This window comes from Cryptomeria japonica, chromosome 5 (assembly GCF_030272615.1).
Source record: "Cryptomeria japonica chromosome 5, Sugi_1.0, whole genome shotgun sequence".
NCBI classification, from domain to species: domain Eukaryota; kingdom Viridiplantae; phylum Streptophyta; class Pinopsida; order Cupressales; family Cupressaceae; genus Cryptomeria; species Cryptomeria japonica.
Window position 1 is genome coordinate 26,696,814 of NC_081409.1, and position 26,908 is coordinate 26,723,721.

General features: G+C 41.0%; 1 protein-coding gene across 2 annotated transcripts in view; it reads left to right on the forward strand.

The window, feature by feature from the left end:
- LOC131033665 (acyl-CoA-binding domain-containing protein 4) overlaps positions 1-20,544 on the forward strand; it is a 40,537-nt gene extending 19,993 nt beyond the window's left edge. The window contains exon 3 of one of the 2 annotated variants that reach the window (XM_057964931.2): positions 19,211-19,304. In XM_057964931.2, the coding sequence (XP_057820914.1) occupies positions 19,211-19,289 (79 nt within the window). In that variant the 3' untranslated portion in view covers positions 19,290-19,304. Of the gene's footprint in view, positions 1-19,210; positions 19,305-20,246 lie in introns of those variants that run through there. The other variant, XM_057964932.2, reaches the window with a different exon arrangement.
- The last annotated feature ends 6,364 nt before the right edge of the window (positions 20,545-26,908 follow it).

Genomic DNA, 26,908 nt, shown 5'->3' on the forward strand with positions numbered 1-26,908 from the left:
GAACAAGCATGTGTCTACTGGAGGAAAATAGAATAAAGTAAATAAAGTTATGCAAATGCTGAAAATTGTTTTACATGTAAATAATCCATGGAAGCCAAAAATTGCTTTAGGAGGGTAACACAAGGATAGAAGCTTTTTGTTGGAATTCTATCTTCAAGTGTCTGTCTAAAATAGGAGAGTGCTTCCTTGTTTAAAGCATGGCAAGATTTTTTTTTTCATAAGAATGAAAATTTTCTTTATGCAAGATTGTGTGATTTTTCTAGATCAGAGTGTATGACCTTTCAGTTAATCTCAAGGATGACTTTTCAATTCATCTTTACGATGACTGTTCAAAATCTTACAAGAAAACAAATATTACTATAACCTGGGATTATGTACATGATATTTACATCTTTACTCCCTCCATCTCTCTTAATCTATAAGGGAAGTGAGGCTAAGCATGCCTCCGAATTTTTCAAATTTCTTTTTCCAAGCATTTTTGTCAGGAGATTAGCTGGTCGCTCTGCAATTGGACAAAATATCTATTTGAGATTGCTATCTTTTACATGATGCAGAATCCAATGGAATTTGGTGTTGAATGGTGTGGTTCAGTCGTGAAGTATTGGATTTTAACCATTTTGATTGCAAAAGTGTTGTCGATCATCAGTGGTGTTGATGAACCCTGTTTTTCATGCAAATCCTGAAGACTCCTTTTGAGCCACAATACTTCTCTGGTTGCCTCTGAAGCTGCTATATATTTTGCTTCTGCTGAAGAAAGAGCTGGCACAGACTACTTTGACTTCCAAGTGATGACTACTGATTCTAAATACGTTTGGAAATGTGAGTTAGATTTCTCATCTCCAAGATCGAGTGCATAATCTAAATCCGAATATACAAATAGTTTAAAATCTACTGCCTTGAGTGCTTTAGCCCACAATTCTAAGTTCCCATCAGATATTAATAAACCCTCCTTGCTGGTACCTGTTGCAAGGTATTCACACATCGCTCCATTGCAAATGGGGACCCCCACTCTTTTCTGGTTTCTAAGATAGTGTTAGAGTCCTTAGCTATTAGCCTTTGCATTGGAGAGGTATAATTGGTTAAGAGGCCAGGAGTCAAGAGGATAGCCCTTGTTATGAGGGGTGAAATGAAGTGGTGAATGAATGGAGGGACTCTTTATATCAAGCATAGTCAGCAATTCCAGTATCTCCTTCGTCATCCGAGTGACTTATATGCATCCCAGTGAGAGGTGACTTTCAGGAGTAAAAATTTATCTAAGTATATAAAAATTTCAAGTGCTTCCTAGTTGGAGTGAAATCTGTTTCTCTTGCTCATAATTGGGAGCAATGTGGACTTCTTGAGCAACAATTAAGGGAAATGAATGAGTTTATAAGCCTTCAACAACATTTTGATCACAAGAGAAGTGAAGCCTATCATGAATTCAACCAAGGAGGGAAGACGGATTATTAGTAAGGGTTACTTCAAGTGCTCCTCTTCTGGAGAGAAATTCACTTCAAGTGCCCCTCTCTCAGAGCGAGTTTCACTTCTATTGCCTAAGGTTAATGGTGAAGTCACAATCAAGGTGAGTTTTGAGGTCTTTTGGTATATAGGAGCATAAATTAAGATGTAAAGTGATAAGATTCAACTCAAAAGTGCATTTTCATTCTACTTCATGTGCTCCTCTTTTAGAGCGAAATTCACTTCAAATGCTCTTGATTGAGAGAGAAATTGATCTTAGAACACATCTTGAGCCTAGTTTGAAAAACTTGAATGAATGGAATGAAGGAGAGCAAGCAAGAAAACACTAAGTGTCAAGTTTCAATCCACTTCAAGTGCATCACTGTTGGAGCGAACTTCAAGTGCATCACCTTTGGAGTGAATTCCCCCCTAAAGCCTTGAATGAGTGTGATTTAGTGCATCTGAATCGTCATTAGTGAGCGAGACTTCGTTTTGGAAAAAAACTTCAAGTGCTCCTTCTTGGGAGCAAAACCAACTTCAAGTGCTCCGTAGTTGGAGCGAAATTTACTTCATGTGCCTAGGGTTAGGAGCGAAATTGCTTGTAGAGCCCTCTTCCAAGTTAATTTGATGCCTCCACTTGCATGAATAACAAAGTATTCAAACCTGAAGTGATGAAGGGCAGAATTGGACTAGGTTTGAGAGAACTTCCATTGCCCACCCTTAGGAGCGACCTCCTCTTATCAAACTTGCAAACCACATAAAATCAGAAATTATATCAAATTAGGAAGTTATATAGAAGGTATATATCACGTTGGAGAAGGATCAAAACAAGTGTCGTAAGGAGGAAATTTCAATGTCAAGGTCAAGAAGATGTCTTCAAGAGGAAAACTTCATCAGCAAATACAAAAAAGAAACATCAAGGATGGTGATTGCAAAGCAAAAGGAGGAAGATTGTAAGAAGATCTACACCACCATGCAAAGGAGAAAACTTCATTTACAAGCACGAAAATGCCCAAGAGGAATCTCAACTCTCACCGCACCATGGGGACATGAAGAGATCAAAGGAGTGCAAAGGAGAAATCATACAATCACGCAAAGGCAAGCAGGCAAGGATGGAGGAATGACTCAGCTACATCAATGCTTCCCATCACCACTACTTTGAGCGAACTTGAAATGTTAACTGTCAAGAGATATCTCTCAACATCCCTTCATGATGATGAATCAAGTCTACAAATCCAAGTTTAGGTGTCATCCCAGTCACTACTCTACCAATCAGAGAAGTTCCACATCAGCACGTCCGGATTCAATGAACCAAGCTCATCATATGAAGGCGCAAACTTCGAGGCACCTACCCCTGTTATCCATTGGTCAAATATTCTAGAGATGACATGTGTCAAAATGTTGTAATTATTTCATTGGCCAGAATTGAGTTTGTTGTAACAAACCCTAATTAGGGTTTCATTGTAAAATCTCAGTCGTCGATCTCAAATTGATCTAAGCCATTGAATTGTATTAAGAGCATTATAAAAGGCTCAAGCTCTTCATTTTGAAAAGGTTAATAGATTAATAGAGAATAGTAATAGAATAGTGAATAGCAATTAGAATAGAAGGTAGATTAGGAAAGGCAAAGATTGTTGTCAAAACCTTGTTGTAAAGAACAATTGATTTCATTGAAGTTATGGTGAATTTGATTGGTTACTTCAACAACTTGCATGGTCTTTACTTTTCAATTTACTTTCACGTTGATTAGATTGAGTGGAGGATATTGTTGAATGCATTTGCGTGGATCCATTTAGTCCATACCACTAGCCTCTTGATGATTGTAAGTGTTGCCTTGTGTGGTCAACTGAAATGATATGAGCTTAACTTCGAATTGTTATACAACCATTGTTTATGCATTAGCTTGAATGGTGATCAATGTTTGATGATAATGATTTGAATATCTTTGAATTACCTATTGCCATTTTATGACACCTCGGTCCATCAGTGAGAACCGATTAGAGATATGTTCCATGGACCAGTGCTGCCTAGTTGATCAAGGAGAAAAGCAGTGAAATCATGGTTTGAAGTGTTGTCTTGTCGGAAGTTCCTTGGCCCTCTCTTCCTCTAGCCCGGAACTTCGGGACGCTGAGGTTCCGAGTTTTTTTGCCTTAGCTTCTTTCTTTCCTGCTCCGGAACTCCGGAACTCCAAGTTTCCGAAGTTCCCTTCCTTCCCTTAGCTTTTCTTCTGTCTTCAACCTCGGAACTCTGGAACCCCCAGGTTCCAAAGTTCCTTGTCCAACTACGGAGACCCCAGTCTTTGAAGTTCCCCAAGTTCCTAAGTCTTCTACCCCGGAACTCCGAAACCCCCAAGTTCCGAAGTTCCTTAGTCTTCAACCCCGGAACTCCGGAACCCCCAGGTTTCGAAGTTCCTTGTCCAACTACGGAGACCCCGGTCTCCGAAGTTCCCCAACTACGGAAACCCCGGTCTCCGAAGTTCCCCAAGTTCCTAAGTCTTCTACCCCGGAACTCCGGAACCCTCAGGTTCCGAAGTTCCTTAGTCTTCAACCCCGGAATTCCGGAACCCCCAAGTTCCGAAGTTCCTTGTCCAACTACGGAGACCCCGGTCTCCGAAGTTCCCCTAGTTCCTAAGTCTTCTACCCCGGAACTCCGGAACCCCCAAGTTCCAAAGTTCCTTAGTCTTCAACCCCGTAACTCCGGAACCCCCAGGTTCCGAAGTTCCTTGTCCAACTACGGAGACCCCGGTCTTCGAAGTTCCCCAACTATGGAGACCCCGGTCTCCAAGGTTTTCCAAACTACTTCCGACTTGCAACACTTTTGGATGGCGTGATCGACACTCAAAGCTTTAAATGCTCCGACAGTTTTGGTGACTTATGCATTTTTTTTGTGGAGCCACAGGGGTGCATTTAATGTTTTTGGCAGGATTTCCATCAAGGGAGGTACGGGGCCATGCTGGGTGACTTATGTCATGCCTGACTTTGGAAGGTCAGTCAATCCACCTTCTCAGGATTGCTCTTTGTGGGTATGGCTAGGTTGCTTGCATGTACAAGTCAAGTGCATGCACTTCCCTGCACCTCCAGACTGACATGCAGGGGTCATGTTCACCATTGTAACCCATTTTTCTATATAAGGCTGTTAAGCCTCATTGTAAGGGGTTCTCTCCCTGCTGCCTTGAGCTTTCTTATGCTCTTCTCTTCTCTTGAAAACTTGTAATTTTTGCATTTCTACAACTGTAAGATTGGCGTTTGGCCTTAAATGATTAATTGAAGAACACTATTCTTGCCTTCTTTCAACCTATTTATGTTGTTTATGCTTTCTTACCTTCATCGGTGCATGTTGTGGCTCTTTCTCTTCATATATGCTGTGTTAACTGGTTTCTTGAGTGTGACTTGTGGGAATCCTTCTCCCCTCTTGGCATTCAGTGGATTCTAACCTTCATCTATGCATTGGGGTTACTCATATAACTGAAAGTTGTGCATCTTCAGGGTGTTTCAGTTAATTACTTGTGTCATTTGGGTAGGGAGAGGAACAATCTCTTCTTGGTGCATCACCTCCTTTTATTTCAAGCAATTCCCTCTTCCTTTTGCCCCTGCAAGTTGTTAGGATAGGCTTAGTAGTAAGATTTGAAGTGTTGAGTTGGTTCAACACTTGCACCTGGAATGAGAAGGAAGTCGGCCTTCTCCGGAGATTCAACCCTCTTGCGCAAGGTCCCACACTTCGGGGTTGTTTCCATGTTTCATAAGGTTGTTGAGTTGATAGCTCAGCAAGGGTGCACGCTTTTGTGATAACAGTTTTTGGCACGTCCGGTGGGACTTGTTCAATTCACATGTTAAGGATTTAGTGCTATTCTTAGTGTCTTGGCCTTTTGAGGCAGTCATCTCTCAAGCACTTGGCGACTCTGCTCAAGGACCAGTTCGTGCTCACACAAAGTTCATAACTCTGGGACCCCGGAACCCCTAGGTTCCCAAGTCATCGTAACTCTGCTTACTCCGGAACCCCGGAACCCCCAAGTTTCGAAGTGCTCAGGTCCGGAATCCCAGAACCCCCAAGTTCCGAACTTCCGAACTTCCTCACCCCGGATATCCGAGCTCCCGAGGTGCCGAAGTGGTCACACTTCGGAACTTCCGAGCTCTCGAGGGCGGTTGCAGATTTCATGCCCAGAGTTCATACAAGGGCATCTTCTGGGGGCAGTTTCCAATTCATAGAGCTTCCATCTGCAGGCTCTAGAAGGAGGAGAGGTAGACCTTCATTATCACCAGTCAGGGGTGACGAGGTTGTAAACACTCCATCTCCCAGGTCTCGTTCTACTCCTCCATTTACAAGACCTTTTCTATCAAGGGCTCCCACCACTCATATCAATAGACCATTGTTTCACATGGCGAGAAATCAAGTCTTTGTTACCTTCAAATGGGGGAGTCCCCTTGTTTTGACTCAATGGAATGACATACCAGTGGTTGCGTTGAAGAGTATACCATACTTCATTGGTGAAACAGCTACTACACCCATTGAGCACATTCAAGACATTGCAAACATCTGCTCCGTCCATAACGTCACTCAAGATGATGTTGCTGTCAGACTCTTGGCCACATCTTTGAAAGGCAAAGCCTTGCAGTGGTATAGAGGGTTGCCGTCTAGCTCCATCCACAATTGGGACGAATTGGGGGAGAAATTGTGCAACCATTTTGAAGACAAAAGTGATCACCTATCACTTGTGGAGCAGTTAACTATGATCAAGGGGGCACCCCACGAGTCCATGGGAGACTTCAACTTCGGATTCCATAAGACATGGAATAGGATTCCTGCTCTAGTGAAGCCATCCCCAAATCATGCCTTTTTGTATTATCTTAGAGCTCTCAACAGCGATATAGCTGTCATGGTACAATTGATAGGTGGAGCCTCTCTACCAGGTGCATATGACATAGCCATAAGAGCAGAAAATTGTTTGATCCAAGCTGGGAAGATAGCTCCAAGGCCTCCAATGCCTCTCTTCCCAGAAGCTCTTACTCAACAACCAACCTTGGCTCCTATTCCCATGGCACCTGCAAGTCAACCATCCACGCCATCTACATCCTCGAATGAGCTCCATGAGGTCAAGGCTCTATTACAAAATTTTGGAAATGAGTTGGTAACACTAAGAATGCAACAAACTCAGTATAGCAGACCTTACCAAGCACAAGGTCAGAATTATCAGCAAAATAGGCCAGCCTTCCAAGGGCAAAACCAATGGAGCAATGCCAGGCCTTTGAATAGTGTGAACCCCACAAACGCAAGCAACTCAAAGGCGATAGTTCCAATGCAAAATAACCTTGCCCAAGAGCAAGATTGGTGTCAACCATGTAATCAACCACACAACCAAGGTGTATGCCAAAATGGAGGGTTTGCCCAAACCTTAGTGGTGCAAGATGAGCCGACCACTTCTGGCCAGCAATATGACCCTAATCAGCCTAGTGTTGGTCCCTAGGCTCACTTACAAGGGGATTCTACCTTTGTCAATTGGCAGGAGGCGGAATTTTGTGGTTTGAACCAAACAAATGGTGAGTCCATGCTACAGTATGCAAGGTGAAAGAAGAGAGCCATGGAGGCTACTTCACCTTCAACATTAGTCCAAGCTCCAACACCCAATGTAACCATCCATGATACAAGACAAAGTACCATGCAAGGGAACAAGAGGCACGAAGAGGTCCAAGTCGTCCAAAGAGCAAAAGTAGACCTTGTAGCCTCAAAGGGGCCTCTAAAACCAACTAGTATCCCTTTCAACATAGTTGATCAGATGAAGAAGGCCAACCTCAACGTCACTATGTGGGAGGCCCTTTCAATCCCATCCCAAAGGGATTTGCTTAAAGAGGCATTAAAGGATGTCAATTAGTCAGGTAGTGAGGCAGCAATCAGCGAAAAGGCAGCCTCCACCAGCTTGGTGCAGCCCAAGGAGGAAGAAGATTCAAGCAAGATCAGCAAGCCTCCCCCTTTCTATCTCTCCTTAATCATAGGAGACAACTTGGTTCACAACTGCATGATAGATTCAGGAGCTAGTAGCTCAGTCATGCCTAAGAAGGTAGCTGATCTTCTTGGCATAGAGTATGAACCCGTGACCAAAGGGGTGGTCTAGTTAGATGGCACTTCTATTAAAACAGTAGGGGTGGTAAAAAATCTGAAGTTAACCTTGCATGCATGCCCTGGTTGCACTGTCTTGCAAGACGTATCAATCATCAACCTCCCTGCCTTCTTTGCCATCTGCCTGTCTCGAGACTTCACCGCCAAGATAGGTGGGTACTTGTCTTCTGATTGGTCCCACATGTTATTTCGAACAAGGTATGGTACCAAGGTCACCATAAGGGCAGAGCCCATTGCCCAAAACCACATTGAGGCCTACACCCCTAGTCCTATAAACATGAATTACACTTTGCATGAAGAGGGGGAGGAGTGTGCTGTCCATGAGCCTGCTACTTTCTTGCAAGAGGTTCCTAATTGCTTGCTGGACGAATGGGCCAATGTTTTTCAGTTTGATCCATTAGCTGAGACTGAAGAAACTGGGCTTGGCACCTATTGTATCCATGAAGAGGATACTCCTATCCCTAACCTCATCAAGACGCAAGGAGATTCAAAGGGGTTATGGAGCATGTTTTTTGATGGTTCAAGAAACAAGAATGGTGCAGGCGCCGGGGTAATGCTTGTTTCTCTTGAGCAGGAGAAATATTTCTTTTGTTTTAGGCTTCAATTTGGTTGCACTAACAATGTTGCTGAGTATGAAGCCTTGATCCAAGGTCTCCAACTTGCACAAAGCAGAAAGATAGTGAGTTGGTTGTTAATCACATCTGAGCCCAAAGTGTAGCAAAAAACAACCTACTCAAATCATACAAACACAGGGTTTGGGACTTGATTGAAGGATTCGAGGCCTTCAATATCCAGAGCATTCCTAGGGGTCAGAACAAGCATGCTGATAGGCTTGTAGCAGTTGGTGCTCAGTTCGACATACCAACGCATGTTGCACGAGAGAAAGAGCAACACATCAGACTTGTTGTGAGGCTTGCTGTCCCAGACAACCAAGCGAATTGGCAAGTGTTCGAAAGCGATCAACAGATCGTCAACTTCTTGCAAAATTTAGCAGAATTTTTTGCTAAAAATCAATCCAAGCTGCAAGACCGGTATGGAGATCAAATTATGCAACTCAACTCTAACAAGTTGCCTAAAGGTCTAGTTACCTTGGAGGGCATTTTCAACTCGGATGATCAGTTGAAGAAAAAAATGAACTTGGCTGCAAAGAGGGGTGATTACAAGCCAGTTGTTGTTGCTGAAGGTAGGTCCTTGAACTTGGGCAAGGTGTGTTCCTCAACCGAGCAAGAGGCCTTTGTTGAGCTTTGCCAACAATATGATGACATAGTCGCTTGGACCTATGAGGACTTGAAGGGTTTTGACCCTAGCTTAGCCCAACATACCATAGAGCTAAACTCGGATGCAAAGCCAGTTAGACAGAAACAAAGGCCAATAAACCCCAAAATTGAGCCACTAATGAGGGAGGAGTTGACCAAGCTCATAGAAGCCAATATCATCTTCCCTATCAAGCACTCCTCCTGGGTGGCCAACCTTGTCCCTGTAAGGAAGAAGAATGGGGAGATCAGACTATGTGTAGACTTTAGGGATTTCAATAGAGCCTCCCTTAAAGATCGCTATCCCCTTCTCTCTATGGAGCAGATTCTCGAAAAGGTCAGTGGCTTAGAAAGATTTTCATTCTTGGATGGGTATTCAGGCTACAATCAGATCTTGGTCCAGGAATCAAACCAATACAAAACTGCATTTACTACTAAGTGGGGCACCTATGCTTATTGTAAAATGCCCTTTGGGCTAACCAATGCAAGTGCCACGTTCCAAAGAGCAATGGACATGGCCTTCAAGGGTGTATTAGCAAGGTTTGTGCTTGTTTACCTTGATGACATAACTGTTTATTCGAAGCATGCAGCTGATCATCTTGGTCATCTTGATCAAGTGTTCATGAAATGCAGGGAGTATGGTGTGTCCTTGAACCCTAGCAAGTGTGTATTTGCTACTGATCAAGGAAGATTGCTAGGACACATCATATCCAAGGAGGGTTTGACCATTGACCCAGAGCGAGTGGAGGCTATTCTTTCTCTTCCACTCCCCAATCACAAGAAAGGATTGCAAAGTTTCCTTGGTAGGATCGACTTTGTGAGGAGATTCATTCCCAACCTTGCCACCATGGTAAAACCCCTCACTTCCATGTTGAAGAAAAACTTGGTTTTCAGTTGGACCAAGGAAGGAAGGGCCGGTTTCGAAGAGATCAAACAAGCGATTGCTTAGGCCCCTACCCTCGTCAATCCTAATTATGAAAGGGATTTTATCCTCTATACCTTTGGAGGAGAATCCAACATTTCAGCTGTCCTAACATAGCTGAACGATGACAAGTTGGAGCAACCTATTGCTTTCTTTAGTGAGGGGCTAAAGGACTATGAACTTAAATATAGCTATGTTGAGAAGCAAGTCCTCACTGTTGTAAGGGCATTAAAAAAGTTCAGGCACATGTTGTCCAACAACAGGATCCAACTCTTAGTTCCTCATGCAAGTGTCAAGGATTTCCTTCTAAACAAGGATATCGGTGAGAAGAGGGTTGGGTGGATAACCAAGGTCATGGAGTATGACATCAACATCAAGATCACCAAGCTTGTAAGAGGAAGGGGCCTATGTGAACAACTTGTCTCATCTTCTGAGACTACTTCAGAGGTCGCCCTTGTGTTACAAGAGGATCAACCAACCGACAACAACACTCAATTCAGTTGGGTAAGTGACATGACCACCTTCTTAATGGAAGGTAGATACCCCCAAGGTCTGGACTGGACCAAAAGAAGACATTTCAGGTTGCAGTCCATTCCCTATGTCTTAGTGAATGGCACTCTTTTTCGAAAAGACTCCAATGGAGTCTTACTAAGATGCATCGAGCAAAACCAAGTTAGTAGATTGTTAGAGGAATTTCATGATGGCTCTTCAGGGGGCCACTTCTCTGCAAGGACTACGACTATCAAAATAATGAGGGCTGGCTATTATTGGCCATTTTTATTCAGTGACTCACATAGATGGGTGAAGAATTGCAAGAAATGTGCTCTCTTCTTTGGAAAGCAAAGACTAGCTGCTCTACCCCTTCATCCCATCCAAGCAGATCAACCATTCGCCCAATGGGGTTTAGACTTCATTGGCATGATAAACCCACCTTCTAGTGTTGGCCATAAGTGGATCTTGGCTGCAACAGATTACTTCACTAGGTGGAAAGAGGCAGTTGCATTGAGGGATGCTACTGAGGCCTCAGTATTAGAATTCCTTGAGGGAATTGTGACAAGATTCGGTATCCCCTCCACCATCATATTGGACAATGCCAGGGTATTTGTTGGAACCCAAATCAGTTCTTGGGCAGTTAAGCATGGTGTCATCATCCAACTATTACCCTCAGGGTAACGGCTTGGCTGAATCTTCCAACAAGAACCTCATCAGGATAATTAAAAGGACAATTGAAGACAATCAGAGGGCATGGCACACTAAGTTGAGGACAGCCTTATGGGCTGACAAGATCACACCCAAGAGGGCGATTGGCAACTCCCCTTTCATGCTAGTACATGGGAAAGAAGCAAGACTCCCAACTTCCCTAGAGTTACCCTCTCTTGAGCTAGCACATCAGCTGGAATTAATAGAGAATGATGCCATGACAGTAAGACTAGCTGAGCTGATGGAGCTGGAGGAGGTTAGAAGTCAAGCTATGCATACACTTAAGACTCATCAAGAGCAGGTTAAGAAGGTTTTTGACAAAAAGGCTACTAATAGGGTCTTCAAAGAGGGAGACCTAGTTCTCAAGTGGGATGCAGATAGAGCCAAAGCTGGGCGACACTCCAAATTTGATGCTATCTGGAGTGGTCCATATGTCATCACTAGTTGCAAGGAGGCCAATGCATTTCATCTCTCCAAGCTTGATGGCGAAGTTCTTCCAATTCCAGTGAATGGGATTCATCTCAAGCCTTGCTTCTAAAGAGGGTGTTGATGACTATGTAAATATTAGACTAGAGGTTGTTTTATTTATATAAGTGCTTATGCACATGCCACATTCTCCTTAAGAGGGTGTATGCTCTAGTTTTCAGTTTTCCTCCAAGTGATGGCACACATGTTTGGGTCTTCCATGACTCAGTGCCCAATGGATGCTTAAGGCTTCTGGACTTCATGCTTAGCAGGCAAGCATCCCGCAAAAATCGCTAAAAATGTTGCCATTTTATGACACTCTCGATCCATCAGTGAGAACCGATCAGAGATATGTTCCATGGACCAGCGCTGCCCAGTTGATCAAGAAGAAAAGCAGTGAAATCATGGTTTGAAGTGTTGTCTTGTCGGAAGTTCCTTGGCCCTCTCTTCCTCTAGCCCGAAACTTCAGAATGCCAAGGTTCCGAGTTTTTTTGCCTTGGCTTCTTTCTTTCCTGCTCTAGAACTCCAAGTTTCCAAATTTCCCTTCCTTCCCTTAGCTTTTCTTCTGTCTTCAACCCCGGAACTCCGAAACCCCTAGGTTCCGAAGTTCCTTGTCCAACTACGGAGACCCTGGTCTCTGAAGTTCCCCAAGTTCCTAAGTCTTCTACCCCGGAACTTCGGAACCCTAGGTTTCGAAGTTCCTTAGTCTTCAACCCCGGAACTCCGGAACACCCAGGTTCCGAAGTTCCTTGTCCAACTACGGAGACCTCGGTCTTCGAAGTTCTCCAACTACGGAGACCTCGGTCTCCAAAGTTCCCCAACTACAGAGACCTCGGTCTCCGAAGTTCCCCAAGTTCCTAAGTCTTCTACCTTGGAACTCCGGAACCCCCAGGTTCCGAAGTTCCTTAGTCTTCAACCTCGGAACTCCGGAACCCCCAGGTTTCGAAGTTCCTTGTCCAACTACGGAGACCCCGGTCTCCGAAGTTCCCCAACTACGGAGACCCCGGTCTCCAAAGTTCCCCAAGTTCCTAAGTCTTCTACCCTGGAACTTCGGAACCCCCAGGTTCCGAAGTTTCTTAGTCTTCAACCCCGGAACTCCGGAACCCCTAGGTTCCAAAGTTCCTTGTCCAACTACGGAGACCCCAGTCTCCGAAGTTCCCCAACTACGGAGACCCCGGTCTCCAAGGTTTTCCAAACTACTTCCGACTTGCAACACTTCCGAATGGCATGATCGACACTCAAAGCTTTAAATGCTTTGACAGTTTTGGTGACTTACGCATTTTTTTTGTGGAGCCATAGGGGTGCATTTAATGTTTTTGGCAGGATTTCCATCAAGGGAGGTACGGGGCCATGCTGGGTGACTTATGTCATGCCTGACTTTGGAAGGTCAGTCAATCCACCTTCTCAGGATTGCTCTTTGTGGGTATGGCTAGGTTGCTTGCATGTACAAGTCAAGTGCATGCACTTCCCTGCACCTCCAGACTGATATGCAGGGGTCATGATCACCATTGTAACCCATTTTTCTATATAAGGCTGTTAAGCCTCATTGTAAGGGGTTCTCTCCCTGCTGCCTTGAGCTTTCTTATGCTCTTCTCTTCTCTTGAAGACTTGTAATTTTTGCATTTCTGCAACAGTAAGACTGGCGTTTGGCCTTATGATTAATTGAAGAACACTATTCTTGCCTTCTTTCAACCTATTTATGTTGTGTATGCTTTCTGACCTTCATCATAGGTGCATGTTGTGGCTCTCTCTTCATATATGCTGTGTTAACTGGTTTCCTGAGTGTGACTTGTGGGAATCCTTCTCCCCTTTTGGCATTCAATGGATTCTAACCTTCATCTATGCATTGGGGTTACTCATATAACTGAAAGTTGTGCATCTTCAGGGTGTTTCAGTTAATTACTTGTGTCATTTGGGTAGGGAGAGGAACAATCTCTTCTTGGTGCATCACCTCCTTTTATTTCAAGCAATTCCCTCTTCCTTTTGCCTCTGCAAGTTATTAGGATAGGCTTAGCAGTAAGTTTTGAAGTGTTGAGTTGGTTCAACACCTGCACCTGGAATAAGAAGGAAGTCGGCCTTCTCCGGAGATTCAACCCCTTTGCGCAAGGTCCCACACTTCGGGGTTGTTTCCAAGTTTCACAAGGTTGTTGAGTTGATAGCTCAGCAAGGGTGCAAGCTTTTGTGATAACATTACCCATTAAGAGATTGCACTGAGCTTGTGTCAAAATTGTTCAGTTTGATGGTGAGACCTCGTCCAGTAGGATTCCATTGAATCATTCATCCATTCTCTAGTATTCCTAGGATTAAGAATAGGCTTCCTCAACCCTTCTCCTTTTGTCCTTTTTTCAATTCAAGCTAGTTTAGGATAAAAAGCATCATAAAGATTGCAACATCAGATGAACAAGTTCTAGTGAGTCAAGCATTCAATAATTTAGCGTAAGTCCCTTTGGGATTCCAGCATAATCACATCAAACCAACAAGCTTATCCACACGTCATGACCCGCCATACAAGAACCTTGGAGTTGTCTCAAGTGATCCTTAAGGTAATCTTTAGCATTTGAGTAACTTTGTTCAAGAGAGGATGAGATACTTTTGGGTATTTTATTTTGTGTTCACATGTGCATGAAAAACACATCAACAGTACCTAGTGATTATCTCTAGATTGTTGTATAAATCTGGAAAGAAAACCAACAACAAAAAGAAATGTGTACCTCTCTCCTTTTCCCTTTGTGAATTAGGCTTAAGCTAGAATAGATAAGGAGCTAGCTTTCCAATTTTGGAAATTAGCATGCTGATTTGTTCAATGTCTGCAAGACTTTCCATGCTTGATGGTCCTATGTGGTGTCAGTTTTGTTATAAAAGACAAGTCTAAATCATCAACATATGTCAGAAACTTTATATAAAGACATAAGAGGACTTAGTAGTTTCAGTTATTCACTTATGGAAATGGTAAAACTAAGTAGGGGGGAAATAAAGAAGTTGACAAAAAATTTATGATCTCAAGTGTAAAAAGGCAAAAGAGAAATAGGTGAAAATTAACTATATAAAGGCCTTTAATCCTTAGAGTAGATTGTTCTAGTTGTGTATGTTGTGACGTTTTCACACATCGCACAATTGCAAATGGGGACTCCCACTTTTTCTGCTTTCTAGGATAGTGGTAGAGCCTTTTGCTATTAACCTTTGTGTTGAAGAAGTCAGTGAGTCAAAAGTTAATCAAGTCAAGATTGTCTCCTTAGGATGGAGTGAAGACAGCCAGTTATCAAGGCTTTTGGAATGGATGACTCATCTTTTGCTTGCAGGTCTAGGAATGAAATGAATGACTAAGGCACTGACAGTGACTTCCTTTGCTCTTTCATGGCATTAACAGTCACTTCCTTTGCCCTTCCTTGGCATTGACTGCCTTCCTTTGCCCTTCCTGTGAGATGTGAAATGAGGTGATGTGATATGAGGTGTCAAGTAAGGTCAATTTGAGCATGACAAGAGAGGAAGTTTGATAGATGCATCCCTTGGATGAAGTTTCACCGACTATACAAAGTTTTCTTCATCGTCCAAGAGGTCTGATTGCACTTCATTGAGAGGCAGGTTGCAAGGGCAAAATTTGGTCAAGTGTATGAAAATTTCCTTTGCTCTCTTGCTGGAGTGAACCCACTTCCATTGCTCCTTCAAAGGAGCGAACTTACTCCCCTTGCCATCTAGGAGGTCCAAGATGCCTTGAATTGCAATATGGAACCTTGGTCAAGCAATGAATTTGATCTTCAACCAGCAACCTGAAAATTTGGTTAAGTATATGAAAACTTCCATTGCTCCCTCATTGGAGTGAACTTGTTTCCTTTGCCAATGGAAAGGAGTGACATGGCTTCCAAGGCATTCTTTGAAGATAATTTGATGAATTTACATGCATGGAGAACAAAACCTTAAGGCATGAATTGATGAAAAGGGACAAATTGATGAAAAAGTTGCTAAGAGCAAGTTGGATGGCGAATTCAATGCACTTCCTTTGCCAATGGAAGGGAGCGAACTTCCTATCCACGCCCAGCAGCAATTGAAGGGGTATTTTTGGCACCAAAGTTTGAATTCAAAAGGAAAATATGTTGAATGCCAATCAAGTCGGCCACTTAGGGAAATGATATTAATTTTATTCAAGCCTTTAGAAGTTGGCCTATAACCCAAAAGACACATCGTTTCCTTCAAAGGCCTATAAAGGTCAAGTCAAAATTAGTCAATCAATCACAAATTCAAAGCGATTTCCTTCTCCAACCAGCGAATTTAAGAGCAAAGCAGCGATTATAATTAGCAAAGCAGCGAAACCAATCAGCAAGGGAGCGAATTTGATCAGAAATAAAGAAAATTTGATCAGGTGCAAAGCAAATTCATTCATCTACCTCCAACATCAGCGAAATTCCTAAGCACCGTCAGACATATCTTTGGATCAGGTGCATCACTTCAGGGTTAAAATCGTCCAAATCAGACAAAATCAGAACACATAAGGAATAATAGATGGATGAAATTAGGTATATGTTATGTGTGTTTGATACCTATTTGTTTGTTTTGCAGGTAGTAAAGGAGGAGATCAAAGGGGGCAGATTGTAGGAAGATTAGCACAATACTCCAAGGAGAAAATTTTTTACATTAAGGTCAAGGTCCAGGATACAAGGAAGATGTCTTCAAAAGGAGAGATTTCATCGACAAGTACAAGGGTATCAAGGAAGGTGACTTCACAGGAAGGATTTTGAGGTATTCAAGAACTCTCATTGCATCGTGATGACATGGAGAGGTCAGAACCTTGAAGTGTAAAGGAGAGATCATACAACTATCTCAAGGCAAGATAAGCAAGCAAAGATGGAGGATTGACTTAATCATGATGATGCTTCCCATCATCACCACATTGAGCAAGCGAATGATGTTGAGTATCAAGAGATATTGTTCAAACACTTTGTGTTGATCTATCAAGTCTACAAGTTCAAATGCAGGTGTCATCCTAGTCATCATTCCACCAATCGGAGGATTCTACATTAGCATGTCCGGATTCAATGAACCAAGCTCATCCATGGGGACACAAACTCCAATGTACCTACCCCCACTATCTATTGGTCAAATATTCAAGAGAAGACACGTGTCCAAATGTTGTAATTATTTCATTGGCTAAGAGTGTTGCAACAAACCCTAATTGGGGTTTTCATCTTGTAATCTCGACCATTGATCTCAAGTTGATCCGAGCCTTTGAATTGTAATGAACTCTCTATACAAGGCTCAAACTTCTCATTTGTAAGGGTTAATAGAGGTTAATAGTGAATATAGGTTGATAGCGAATAGGAGGCTAACAGTTAATAGTTAGTAGTCCAAGAATAGTTTAATAGCAGATAGTAGCTACAGTAGAATAAGAAGAGAAGAAGAAATTGTTGCTAAGACTTGTAACTGGAAGTACTCTTTTCATTGAAGATATGGTGAAATGTGTTATTTCAACAAGCTACATGGTTTCTACTTCTCATTTGCTTTCATGTTGATTAGTTGAATGATAGAGCGTTGTGCATGATTCATGGTGAAACTCCTAATCCATACCACTAGTAGTTTGTTGATTGCAAATTCGCCTTGTGTGGTCAACTGGAATACTTGAATGAACTTAAGTTCATTTGTTATTCAATCATTGATATGCATTCAATTAATGGTGTCTATGATCTGATTTCTTTCGAAGATCGCACTAAGCTTTGCGGAGTTGTTGCTTTGCATGTCAAAGCAAGGCTTAGTGGGGTTTCACCAAAGATTATTCATCGTCTCTTGCATTCTTAGGAGTAGTGTAGTCTCCTCAAACCCATTTCTTTTGCTCTTTTTAAAAAATTTCAAACTAGTAGTTAGAATCTAAGTTCTAGCAATTCAAGTATTCAATTATTCAACGTTAGTCCCCTTGGATTACTAACAATCACATCAACCATTGAGCTTATTCATATGTCGAGACCCGACAGTAGGAACCTTGGAGTTGTCTCATTTGATTGCGAGCATAGTATTTGAGAGATTTTGTTCAAGAGAGGATAAGATACCTTGGTATTTTATTGTGTTTGATTGTGCATAAAAAACACACCAACAGTGTATAGATGGCCTTATTGTTGGCCACATACATTGTGCATATTGGTCTAAGAGTTTGCAGCCATATCTCTTTAGGAAGGTTTGTTTTTGTTATGTACTGTTTGAAAAACTTAACATTAATTAAAAAAGCTTTTGTTTTGAGGGATTTTCTTGAATTTATTTGTACTGTTTGCCTCAAATTGTGTTAGATTACCTGTAGATTGTTTGCCTCTAATTTTAAGACAACAGACCAAAATTTTTACTCTCGGATCTACAATTTTGACTTGGTGGATATCTGTAAATCAGATTCAAAATTATATTACAGTTTTCAGATTTCAGGACTCTGGATTCGAGCTATATCACAGTTACTACTTTTCCATTCAGGTTTCCACCTCTAAATTGGTAGCCAGATATAGGAGTAGATGTTTCATTAGGAGCAAATTTCAGGTTTCAGAATTAATTTTTTATTTACGTCTTAAAATTTTCAGATTTTGTATGCAAAAATTTCCAGCTATAAAAACAGATTTTCTGTCAGGAATGTAGCATGGTTCAGATTTTATATCATGCCTAGATCTTAGCTGTTGGGATTTTCAATATATTGGCAGATTTTGGTAAGCACTGCTGCTTTGAAGGCAATTTTTTTCAGAATATATTTTCTGAAAACTTAAGTTGTCTGACAATAGCACAGTAAAATTGTTTCGTTTAACTACTATATTACTTTCCAAATATGTGAATTGCCTCAAGGATTGTCAGTATCTCCACTACACCTACCTGGTTCTCACTAAAGATGCCTTCTCTTTCAATAGTGGCATAGGTTGTATCTTTTATGGTTTTATTCTGCTGTTCCCACATATTTGTGTCTTCCATATGGATTTGAACCCATGGTTGCTAAATGACGCCGACTTTCTGCTTTATTAAGGTATTGCTATTCAGCTGACCCTTAAAGGTGAACATTATTTTGGAGTAATGCTATCAGATTTCCACAATCCATGCTATAATTCTTTTGATGCTTCTGGATTCGATTGTGAAATTTTTTTTAATTATCAAAAGAATTATTTTGGAGTGTTATAATAGCCAATGCGTAGTTAATTTAATACCCAGGCAACAATATGTTGCATCATTCTACATTGCAGTTTTTATAACTTGAATACATTTCTTACATTAGATTCTCCATTGTTAAACATTGAAGCCATCTGCATGAGTCTGCCAGTGACAACCACCCCAAAGGGCAATCTCACCTAAGTGTACTTGGATTGGAAAACCCAATGCATGATTCTTGCTATGGAGATTCACTGTGCAACCTTGTAGATTAAGCATATGCACAATACAGTTGAACAATACACAAGCACACGATTGACACAATAATAAGCTTTCATACCATCACAAATAATAGATTACATACTCTTAGCCGTCCTTGCCCAATGCCAGCTGAAACCCACTTCTTGCTTTCGACTCTCCCCGACTATCTCTCACATGTACTGGGGAGGGTTGTTTTTATAGACATAAGTACCTCCCATTATAACAATAATAGGCTAATAGCTCATCTATAATTATTTACATGCACACTATTTCATGTGCAAGCAAGCTCATGCGCATGCTTCTGCTAAATATAGATTACCACGTTGCATAACCTCTTGCACATGCTTCTATTAAATATAGGATTTGACAATAATGAGTAATTACAATCGCAAAATTTAATGATAGATGTTTATTTGAATGGTCTCTTTTTGGCGCTGACAGTGCTGCCTGCTTGTCAATGCAGCTTGTGGCAACTTGAACATTGTTGCCTACTTCTGGTAAGGGCTATTTCCAGCTATAAATTTCAGAATCCACAGTATTAGACTGTTGGTCATTTCTATTCAACCAAGAAATCCAGTTGTTACAATTCTAACAAAGTCAGATTTTTATCCCAGTAGAATCCTGTTGATGTATTTAAAGTCCCTACTACTATGCGATTCTGTAAAATGCATCACTTGCGACACATAGCAGACTTTCAGCAAAACCCTTGGCAACAGAGCCATGTTCCTCAGCTCATCTCAGGGCTGTAGGTAAGGGTCTGATGTCATTTTGGCTGTTGGAAAACTAAAGTTTTGGATTAGTTCCCATAGCTGCCTTCTTGTCCTTAGGAAACTCCCTAACTCTCCATTGCTACACAGTGGATTCCATATCTACAACTAACACCCCTGGCCTGCTGCACATCTTACAACATGTACAGCCCCATTTAGTTCATATTTTTTTTGAGATCTCCTGAATGCTCTATTTTTTATCCTTTGGTGCATTTAATCCTCAGCCCTTTTCCATATGCCACTACTGAACTGCGTTATGGCAAGAGACTCTCTATGGGTTAGGACCAAGAAGCTTTATTGAGGATAAATAGAGATACCATGAACTTAGTCCCAATGGAATTTTATTCTAAACAATTGATAGATGCATCATATGCTCAAAATGCTTCTGTACGGTCCTAGTTTTGGCATCATATTATTCAGGTGGAGTAACTATTCTCCAATGATATGGACGCATATACATAAATATATAGTGCGTACATGTACAATGATATATTTAGAGTTGGAATCTGTTATCTTGAGCAGTTCTTGTTACTTTTGTGTTCTCAATTTTATATTTGTGAGTTTAAGTGCTGTGGTCTCAAGGGTATATGGTAATCTATTAGTTCCAAATTGTCTAGAATTTATGTAAATTTAACCGTTTGATTTGAATGATTTCTTTTTGATTTGATGTCTTTAGGGATTTAAGGACAACAATTAGAATTGACCGGAGATATTTGTTTCCTGTTGGCATAGGTGAGAAGAGCATGGTGGGAAATGTTATTTAACAGAAGTCGGAGGAAAGAAGTCTGGATAAGATTGTCAATTTGCTTTTAATACTAGCATATCTGACGTAACGTATGCATATTTGTTTGGTTAATACCTACCAAATCGGCTTGGAAAGCCATGCAATAAGAATTGCCGAATGCTCTTTTGTATATGTATTGCACGCTGAAAGATGGCATATACTTTAATGATAACCATTTAAAACTACCTCAGCAAATCTTCAATAAATACAGTGAAAAAAGAGTGCATTTTATTTGCATATTTTCAATTCAAAATTTCAAACAATTAAATTGCATGAAAATTATATGCACGTCTAACTCTGTATGCGTTCAGTTTCATTTCTGTGTATTAAGTATACCAGTTTTAATCTTTTCCTTGTTGAAACGGGACTGATTCCTTTTGCATAGTGTTTTCCTTTTATTGATTTTTACTAGTCCATGATTTAAAAAACTTGAATATATATCTGAGATATAAAAGATATATGTTTGGCATCCTTACTTGAGGTAGATTCATACCAGAAGGCTGTCGTGAGTACATGGATGTGCTACATTATTTTGCATGGACTTTTATTTTTATTGGTTTTTACATCCATGATTTAAAACTTGAATAATTATCTGAAATATGAAAGAAACGTATTTGACATCTTTCCTTGAAGTAGATTCACACCAAAAATGGCGAGACAGTTGTTTAGTTTCCTAAGAGGCAGGAACTGTAGAAACAACACATTTGGCTATTTTGCTAATATAAGTTTGGTAACAATTAGATTGTAGATAGTGTATGATACGAATCTTATGTGTAAATCTTGGGGACAAGTGAACGTGCACATCTGAACATCCCCAAGATTGGGAATGTCGTAGAGCAAATCTCTCTCTTTTTTAAATGTATTATATATTAGTTGTTTAAAGAGTATATTATTCTGTTCAAAAAATTAATGGAGTCGCACTCCAAAGATTATGCAAGTTAAAGTCTTAAACGAACAAACCGAAACACAAAAGAAGCAGATAAATTGCTAAGAAGTAAGAGTTATAGATCCAGCAGGAGATGTAGACAGCTCACAGTCATCAGGCTTGCCCAGAATAGGTTGTCAATTGTAGAAAATTTTGGGTAATGGTTACAATAAAACTTAAAAGTATGTGATCAATTAGAGAGATTTTTTTTTTTCTTTCAGTAATATTTGGTATTATATTAATTAGCAGAAAAAGGTACATTTCAAGTATGAAATTTAACAGAAGAGTCGAGGCAAACCCTACAACCTCGGCTAATTAAGTCCACCATTACCACAGCACAGACTACCCAAGAGCAGAGAACACAACAAGGGCAGGCTCCAAAACGTGCAGTGCCCATGGACCTACTAAGCCTCGAAGTTTACATACATATAAACATAAAACCCCCATTTTCAGATTTCAAAGGGTTCCTCAATGAACCCTAAACTATGACATTCAGACTTCGAAACACAAAAAAACCAAAGAACAATCTAAAATGGCCACACCAGCTAGGTCTTCCGCATTTTCCCCATCGAGCCGCTAAGCTCTTGGTCCTCCGGGTCATCCTTTTTCTTTTTTCCACGCACATTGTCCTGTTCTAGTCGCAGAGTCTTCCGTACCAGCTCCCGAGCATTCAAGAAATCCATTTGATTCGCAACCCATTTGGGCTTCAGCTCGGTGCTTGTCTTGGTTGCCAAACACGCTCCAAATGAGAAACGGTTGCACTGGTGTCTTCACATAGCCAAATTGACTCCAATCTCCATGATGAGCCCACAAACCCACACTAGTTTACGCAATTGCCAGAATTACAATAATTCCGCCACGCCACTCCAGCTTCACACACTTCTCCATTGCTCTCAACACTTCCTCCTTGGATTCCAATTCCAGTCCCCAGGCCATAAAGGCAGAAGCAATGTCAATGTTGGAGCGATTGCGATGTTCCGACTTCAAAAATTCTTCACCCAAAATCAATTCTATAATCTGCCAGAAAAGAGGTTCGTCAATTTTAAAAACACTGTGAAGCCTCTTCTCTGTAATTTTGCCACGGAAGCATTGTTGCTGTCTCATTGTGACCAGTGTAAAATTCGCCTCCATGGTACCTGTCTCCCACCCTCAGCTCAAAGCATCAACTCATGGAAATGACGTGAGACAGTTGTTCAGTCGGGGTATAAAAGTGGGTCTCACACATGATCGCCCTACTCGGCTAAATTTGCTCAACCGTACACCAAAAACATAATGAAAAAAATCTCATAAATATTCACATTAAACATAACATCTTTAAGGCCATACATGTATCCATTACGAAAAAAAACATAAAACATTGCAGAACATTTGGAAATATTAAAACATGCATTTACGAAATAAACATATTTCAACGTGGACACTTTCACGTGCAACCATGCCAAAGAGTGGGCCCCTCTAACAAAATTAAAGAGTAACTGTAAAATTTTTAAAGATGACCAAGTTTTTGTTATGCGGCCTCAACCGCCAATAAAACAAGCATAACATAAACATTAATATTGCCAACACGACACGCGTAGACCCAACCGCGACCCTTCACACAACACATTTTGGTTGGTTTGGGTCCACGTCGGCGCCGCGACACCTCCTTCCCCTTGCACAGTTCCCAACACTGTCGCCTGTGTACAACTCGTCCTGTCTCCTTCACGTTTCTTCAGGGCAACTCCCACCTACAACGATGACAAAAACCGTGTAAGGCCACCAAATTCCGACCAAAAACAATCAAATCAGGCTTAAATGAATTACTTTTGCAGATTCAATGGACAAACAATGCAAATTCAAATTTCAAATTCGAAACAACACATTAAAAAGGGGGAAACCACGCAATCCATGTATAAAACAAAAATTCTCATCTCATTGCAAGAGTCGGATTTGAAAGAAATACACTGCAAGAGATAAACATAAAGCAAAAACACGGAGTGGCAAACACACACACCAGTCGATCGGATTCAACAAAAGCACACGGGTATTGTTCTTGTTACCATACATATTTTTCTACATCACACTATTATTTCACATTTTCTCATTTACGAACTGTATAAACTGTAACGTTTAATCCGAAACATTTCAAAGCATTCCCAAGCATTCCCAAAAACCATTGACAAGCATTCCTAGAAACCATTCCCACTAAAATTTATGTATTTTGTTACTTTTAAATTAAAAACATTGAGAAATATGATGCTTACCAAAAATTTGTCACACATACACATATTCATTTAGTCCCGCATTCGCTTCTTTTGCTTGGGCGAGGGGACGTAGTCTTCATCATCGTCGGACTCCTTAGGAACCCCTGGTACGTCGTACCAATAACCAATGTCATTTCCCGCCTCAGCTGCATCTCCCAACGTTCCCTCTCCTGCCACTTCACTTGCACCTCTCGACATTCCCTCACCTCCTGCCTCACCTGCACCTCCCGACATTACCGCCTCACTTGCACCTCCCGACGTTCCCTCGCCTCCTGCCTCACCTGCACCTCCCAATGTTCCCTCACCTCCTACCTCACCTGCACCACCCGACGTTCTTTCATCTGCCTTCTTCCTCTCAATGAGCCACATCTCCAGCATCGTCCATCCGAGTGTGGTTTCGATAGACCTTGCCTTGCGGTCCGTCCCCACTTCCCATCAAAGGAAGGGGAAAAAAGTAGGAACCCCACGACTCGGTTCTCGCTTAGGCACTTCAAACCCAAGCCCTGGAACAACCGTTAGGACAAGTTCATCGAGATTGATCATCCATTCATCGTCCACAATTTATTTCAACAAGCATTTAACTTTCTCTGAACTTTTCCCAATCTGCCGAGCCCAAGCCATCAACATGGCCACGATGTTTGCATTCGTCCGGTACCGGTGATCTGTGTTCATGAAACAATCACCCAGAAACAATTTCAAGTACCGAAGAAATCTGTCATCCTCGAACTTGAATACGGCCTTCAACCTTTTATCGGTGATCTTACCCCTAAAGGCCAGTTTTTGTTTCGTTGTGTAAAGGGTGAAGGTGGCTTCCATGTCTTCTGCAAACACTACACACGTCGGGTGCACATATGAAGAAACCACCTAGATTAATGCAAGGAATGTTTTTTTAACTAACTGAAAGTATATCCGGCCAACACATTAAATAGCAACTTCATTGCTTTGGCTTACATGTTTTTTTAATAATTGCCTCCAGATTTATTCTCTCTCTCTGTCTTGTTTCATTTATTGAGCAATTAATAATTGTGTCCCTTTGCAATTGCCATGCATATACAATTAATACATGCACAATTGTATACGAGGTGGTTGCCACCTTTCACCCTTTGCAATTGCCATGCGTATACAATTAATACATGCACAGGTGTATAGGAGGTGATTGCCAACTTTCACCCTTCGCAATTGCCATGCATATACGATTAATACATGCACAATTGTACACGAGGTGCCTGCCAACTTTTACCCTTCGCAATTGCCATGCGTATACAATTAATACACACACAATTGTATACGAGGTGGGTGCCAGCTTTCACCCTTCGCCATGTATACAACTGAGTTGGCTCCCTTCTATCAGCAGATGGGGTCCACATAGATATGGGCTCCAGTTATGTATTAATACCTTTAAGAACACACACACACACATATTTATATATATATGCATACACACACTCACACACATACATATACACATATATTTATATATACACAAATAAGTGTATATATACACACACACACACATATACACACACGTGATTATATATAAAGTCAGATATATATGCATACATTTATACATTGAAACATATTTCCGTATATGTGTGTGTGTGACTGATACACACACACACATGTGATTATATATAAAGTCAGATATATATGCATACATTTATACATTGAAACATATTTGCGTATATATGTGTCTGTGAGTATGTGTGTGTGAGTATTTATGTATGTGTGTGTGTGTGTGACTACATGCATCACTATTCATACATATATATGTCTGTCAATCCGTAGAATGACATACGACTTACTGTGCAATTGCAGACCAATTCAATATTTGCATTCACAGACATGTACAAGTGTTTTGCAATTTCATACCAATCTAATCTTTGAATTCAAATAACATGTAGAAATGCATGCCAATTACTCTACATGTATGTATATACATATGATAATGTGCATGTATGTATATACAGATTAAAGTAATGTTTTGAGGTCACATGCAAAGTTTGTAATATTTAGCATGATGCAGATTGACAATTATACATTCCAGACAACGCACATGGATACAACAAAGCGTGGAAATGTCAAACATAGATCAATGCTATCAGATTGTAAAAAAATATCAATATGAGAGGCAAAACTATCTCAAGGTCCACGAGATTCTAACAAGTGAAAGTCTTGTCGAAACCCTATCTATAGACGATGTTGATTATGAAATCTTGAACTATCTTCGTGAAAATTTTCCCACCTCACACTCTGTTATTCCATTCACAGAATGGCCTGTTAACATCCCATATCCTTGAATCCGAGCACAACAAGAGTGGTTAGCCAGACATGGTCATCATGTTGACCAATTCTTTCTTTGTCCATACCCCTGTGATAATTTTGTCTTCCCCACAAGATCTTATTTCTTTTCAAAATTATTCAAACTCAGCCTCCAATCATGGCAAACCAACTATATCAATAGATTTTTCTTAGATAACTATGGTCCTCAAGTTTGAGAATGCTCTCAAAACCTGTCTTGGCAACGCCTGCTTCATACAGTAGTGGATGAACAAATCCCATCGTGGATTTTTACCAAAATATACATCCAACCTAAGATATTTTCAAAATTATTCAAACTCAGCCTCCAATCATGGCAAACCAGCTATATCAATAGATTTTTCTTAGAAAACTATGGTCCTCAAGTCTGAGAATGCTCTCAAAACCTGTCTTGGCAACGCCTGCTTCATACAATAGTGGATGAACAAATCCCATCGTGGATTTTTACCAAAATATACATCCAACCTAATTGTAAGCCAAGCACCCCTTCCCGTCTATACAGTCAAGTAATTCTTTGTTAAGCACACAGTATAGCTACACCCCCACATCTAGAAGACCAGAAGGTTTCAACCCTGAATCCATATCGGAATATGTGTCCAATACAAAAAATAACAAAACAAGTGTCCAATAAAAAAAACAATAAAACAATTGCTGAAATTTTGAGTTTTGTAAAAGGGAACCATAGTCCTACTGTTCAAGCCTCGCTGACTTGTTGCACCTTGTTGTCATTCAATCTGTAATTGCACATTCATTCCATATCAAGCATCACTGTTGGCACTAATCAACACTCATCGATTTACAAAATGACACGGTTAGTCGGTTTGATCTCAGAGTATTCGGATTCAAAAGAGTATAGCTGATATTAATCGTTCTTTCCATGGCTAACATTCATGTTCATGTTGTTCTATGCAGACAAGATGCCTCCTCGTGCTTCAAAGAGACCAGCATGCGCAAGGGTGTGTTCACAAAAAAGGGGTGTCACTTTCAATGTTGAAGCAAAAGCCCCGCCTCTCGTTCAGACGCAGACAAACCCTATACCCCCAACAACAGACGATCCAAATGAACGTCCTATCCCGACCACAGTGGACGAACCTAGTTCACCTTCAATTACAAGAAAAGTAACAAT